This window comes from Acyrthosiphon pisum, chromosome X, assembly GCF_005508785.2.
Source record: "Acyrthosiphon pisum isolate AL4f chromosome X, pea_aphid_22Mar2018_4r6ur, whole genome shotgun sequence".
NCBI classification, from domain to species: domain Eukaryota; kingdom Metazoa; phylum Arthropoda; class Insecta; order Hemiptera; family Aphididae; genus Acyrthosiphon; species Acyrthosiphon pisum.
In genome coordinates this window covers 126,652,814-126,657,934 of record NC_042493.1, presented here as the reverse complement: position 1 = coordinate 126,657,934, position 5,121 = coordinate 126,652,814, and the positions used below count along the sequence as shown (strand labels likewise).

The window sequence follows — 5,121 nt, the reverse complement described above, 5'->3', positions numbered from 1 at the left end:
TTATAGTCACAAAGTAAAAGCACTACTTTCGTATCATTTAAACGGCCATAATAATATAACACTAAAAAATAAATAAATCCATCATAAAATTTAGTAACATCATGTGAAACAATAACAGATATTCCATTAATAAATATCTATTTTATTATTATTTAGCCTGCGACAGTCATTTGAACTATTCGCGATAATATTATTCACGTGAAAGCGTGTATGTCTACGGAGTGGCCGGCAGCTGAGGCGAAATTATGAGGTCAACCGTATTTTTAAAATGCCTATAATAACTACCTATTATTAAGTATAACTGGCTATAATCGTTTAAATATCGGACACAGTTTGACAGTTTTAATAAACAGATAGATAGTTATTTAAGATGTATAATAAATATATATATTTTTTTAACATTTATTAGAAGATAATATACAATCTGTTATATTATTGACAATGAGCATATGAGAGGAATTTAAAATGACTGCGACAGTGTGAGGGGAGTAGCTACGCTACGCCCGCATGCGTGGTCTCCGTCTTACAAATGAACAACATACCAAAAACTGTTTTGCGCGGGACAACTATGCTCCCCCTGTATTTATAGTAGAATTACTAAAATTTTACAACGCACAGAGAAGAACTTTGTCTGTATCGTAGCGTTTTTATTATTTTTATAACATTAATATAATTAAAATTATTAGTTCGAAGTTTTTTTTGTTTTTTTCGTTTAATTATTTAAAAACTATTGGTAAGTGCTATATAAAAAAAAAAACAAAAACGCTACGACACAGATTAAATTGTTCCTTATGTGTTGTGGAATTTTGGATATTCTACTATAAATACAGAGGGAGCATAGTAGTCCTGCGAAAAACAGGTTTTACTATGTTGTGCATTTGTAAGACGGAGGCAACGCATGCGGTCGTAGCGTCCTCTTAACATAAAAATATTATTTTCAGCTGTAATGTAAAAAGACGATCTTCGTAAATTACACGGTTACTACGGTAACTCGTGTCCACCGCGCATCGGCTCGCGTTGATAATAATATTATTGATTTTCGTCCTTCAGCGACGCGACGGCGACACGACATTACGCCGTGTCCAAAGTAAATCCGGCGAGTGCGACCATAGATATACATTCTTAACTTATCTAAGAGTGCGGCGAGTGCGTGCGATTTCTATTCTTGGCGGATAGACTAATTCCATCGGTTAAAACAATAAAGTAAAGCAGGCATGTCAAACGCGCTCGTCCAACGGCTCATTTTGTTACGGCCAGTGGACAGCAATATTAACGAACAATTAATTTAAAAAAAGAAGATTAATAAAGAAAACTATATTATTTTGCATTTCGTGTCACAACTATGTTCGCCAAAGGTTTACTCTATTGTGTTACTTCTCTGTCCTATGTACTGTTATAAAAAAATTCAGTGTGAACACTATCCTTACGTGAGTGTTTTGTAAACAAAAAAATTTTTTTTTATTTTGTTTTTTTTTTAGTTCGGAATGTTACTAAACACATCAAAATAATATCATAATATATAACATGCCTTTGGTCATCAATTCACTCTACATAATAATCTTAAAGCCGACACAATGACTTATTAACCGTAGCCAAACGAAAATTTGTTACCCATAATATAGTATGTTGTCCGTATACATCACGGAAGATCGCGGGAGCGACAGTACGACACGTGTCGTAGCTAAACGTTCTCGTGGAATGTTATTCTGATTCCAATAACCTGTGAGCCCCCCCTCCCCCTTCTCCTCGCAAATCGCTCAGATGAAATTAATTATCAACGTGCCATCTAGCCGTCCGGACGCGTCCGTGAAAAAGGGAACAGTCGGGTTTTTTCGACGCATGCGTGTTCACATACATCGATCTAAACGACAAACTAAGTATTGTACAGTATACATATATAAAACTAGTATAATATTGTATTATGTGAAATGCAGTAAGTTGTAAAAAATAATTATAATATCAACAAAAACGAATATTATTCAACGACCGCCGAGTTAATAACTATACTATGGCGTACGTGACAAATGATAAAATGTTTTTTTTTCGAGTATAATATAACTTATCTCTCGTTTTTCGATTTTATAATGCAATGTATAATAATATTAACGCTTTGTATGCGTTCGAAATCGTTGAGCGCCTAAAGAGGTGGTGGTGGTGGTTGTTGTGGTGGTAGTGGTGGTGGAGGCGGCGGCGGCGGCAGTGCGCGACGACGTTTCATTGGTCCCGATTATTGTCGACGCCTACGTTTCGGCAGCACCGTCGGTCCGAGGCCATCGAAGAACAGCGCTCGCCGTCAGCAGATCAGTCGTTTCCTACTCGTCGTTACGGTACCTTGCCTGTAGACGTCACTCGGTGAATTTAAGTTTTTTAACGATCACGATCCCATCTCGCTCCTTAAATACTAACCATGCCTAGTTTATATCGTCACCTCCCGGAAGAACAAGTCGAAACTGTCGAACGAGAAGAAGTACAAACGGATGAGAACCGAAGCGACGATGAAGAAGAATCAATGAACAGCGATACGAGCAGTGAAGCGTCATCGATGCTTAATGACCCGACCATTCAACCATGGGTTCCGGTGGTGAGCTCGAGCGACGAGTCTGACGAATTATGGACACCGCCGTCAACCAGGAGAGACGACGACGACGACGATTTTGAAGAGGTCATTACCACCGAAAGGCGATATCTACGACCACAATTGGCCAGGAGATCCAGGGCCAGACGTCCTGGGGCAATGTACGCGAGGCGCGGACGATACCGTCAACCTGTAGCGTAAGTTGCAACAACATCATTATAGCGTATATTTAATTTTTAACGCGGCGTCCTACTTAAATCCGGTGAGTCCGACGATTTCTATTCTGACCATGCAGTACCGTCGCAATACGATGCGACGGAGTACAATGGCTGTTTTCTTTTTAGTCGGATTTGTCGGATTCACGTAGGACACCGCGGCGGTAACGGATGACAACAACGGGTACAATAGGTACGAGCGCGCGCGATGACTTTATGTCAATTTTCGTTCTCGTCGTTGTCGTCGTCCGCCATAACGTGGTTAACTAGCCTAGCCTCACCAATAATATTATTAGTGTTCCGACACCCTTTCCGGATTTTCGAGCACGATACACCGCTCGAGTGTATTAGTGCGTATCGGTTGGAAATCGAGCGCTACACTCGTGCGACATAACGGCATAAACGTATCGATACGCGTCGAAATTTCCTTTTTGAAAATCTCACGGATTTCTATAATATAATTATAATAGATACATTTTGTATATTGACCAGCAATATTGCGGACATAATAATTTGTTATAACCTTTTGAAATATGACTTCACTATTTCCTATGCGCAACGGGGCGAATACCTATAATAATATTATAGACATCTGTGGAAAATATCGCGAAACACTGTCATTTTCACATTGTACGTATGCCTAACTAACGATCGATGTTTACTGCCAACAGTGAACAAGAATTGTACGAACTTACACCGTTCGAGCGTGGGATCACCTTTAACGGATATGCATGGAATTTACAGCCGGAAGCCATTATTAGCCATGTGCTCATAGGTATTCCAGAGGAAATTTTTTACCTGGTAAAATGGAGGGGTATGCAGGAGCCTCGCCTAATTGAGGCATCGGTCCTGCGTGCCTACAACATCGACATGGTAGTGGACTACTTTGAATCTAATGTTAAAAGAAATTCTTAACGACGCCAATATTGAAAGGTTAGTATATTTTAATAATAACAATTCTCTCAATATATACAACACAAACATGTTGTTGAAATTAAATTTCATTACGAGGGTGGGCACAACAATTTATTATTTTATTGTCATGAAATAACTCACGTTGAGCAATCGGCTAGATATTAAATTAATAATTATTTTCGTTTATGAAATTATCCACACGACTAATTAGATTCAGTTATTTCCCCATTCTAATATGTTATAATAATATCATGATTATTTATTTGTCGTTTATGTTTTTTTTTGTTTTAGGACCTCCAGCAAGATTAATGCGAGTGTCAATGATTTTTTTTATGTTAATTTAAATGTATTATTATCCTTAAATGTTTTTTTTGTTTTTTTTTTTGTATAAGTATTTTTTTTTTTTTTTTAACGATAAATGTTCATAATTAAATTACCTACTACATTAATTATGATACATGTATTTTTTTATATTGTTTTATGACTTAAACAATTAATCAACAAGACTGATATAATATGAATATTGTTAAGAAATAAATATAATGTGTTTCCTCTTTTACAAAATATTGTCGACTCATTTATTTCTTCATAATATTTCTGAGATACACGCAAATACAACATTGGTACAAAAACGAATTTTGCTGAGTTCAACATCTTCATAATCTCAGATATACTACGCTTACAACTGAGAATAAGGTTATAATTAATGTGTTATTTGCAAGTTTTAAGGTTTATGATAAAAAAATAACATACAATATGTATAATATTGTACGATAAATAATAGGTCGTCGTTCAAGAAACAAAACATTTTTGGCTAATTATTGCCTCGGACATGTCTAATTTGGTACACAGATGTAAGTAGGTATATTCTAGGTAGGTTTAGGTAGTAATGGTACATACTCTTGCGTATTTCGAATAATGATATACCTAAAAATAGTTTATAAAATATACTTAAAATTGTCTTTTTTTAAATAAGATCTGCACCTTAACAGTATTCTGCTAACATCATGCCCTATAGGAAAAACTATCACATCCCATAAAGTGTGCAGATGTCGATAATTTTTTTTTTTGGAAAGTGAAACATTTTTTACAAGTCACATTGCAATTTAATTAAAAAATATTAATTTTAAGTTAGTTATGCACGTATAATAATATAAATTTATTTTTTTTTGCAATAACACAATATTTTTACGTTAAAATATAAAATGAAAATATAATATTTCAGCACCCCCGGTAAACAAAGGTTGTTGCGGGTGGAGCAGTTCTTAAGAATATAAATAAAATATAATGTAAAAATAAATTTTGGTATGAATAAAAAAGGAGCATTTTTCTATTTTAAAGTATCATATTAAATAACAGAAATAAATTAATATAAATTCAATACATATTATAGTAAATAACTAAATTTAACATTTT

At 35.1% G+C, this 5,121-nt stretch overlaps 1 protein-coding gene across 1 annotated transcript; it reads left to right on the top strand.

The window, feature by feature from the left end:
- The first annotated feature begins 2,189 nt into the window (after window positions 1–2,189).
- LOC107884148 lies at window positions 2,190–4,101 on the top strand. Its single transcript, XM_016805691.2, has 3 exons — window positions 2,190–2,772; window positions 3,462–3,723; window positions 3,997–4,101. Exons 1-2 carry the CDS (start codon window positions 2,408–2,410, stop codon window positions 3,703–3,705), a joined length of 609 nt encoding a protein of 202 aa, XP_016661180.1. The 5' UTR covers window positions 2,190–2,407; the 3' UTR covers window positions 3,706–3,723; window positions 3,997–4,101.
- Window positions 4,102–5,121: the final 1,020 nt, after the last annotated feature.

Excerpts from the sequence above, each read along its gene's own strand:
- LOC107884148 (XM_016805691.2), top strand. The coding sequence starts at position 2,408 with ATGCCTAGTTTATATCGTCACCTCCCGGAAGAACAAGTCGAAACTGTC. Across the intron at positions 2,773-3,461 it reads CGATACCGTCAACCTGTAGC|TGAACAAGAATTGTACGAAC; the intron begins GTAAGTTGCAAC and ends TACTGCCAACAG.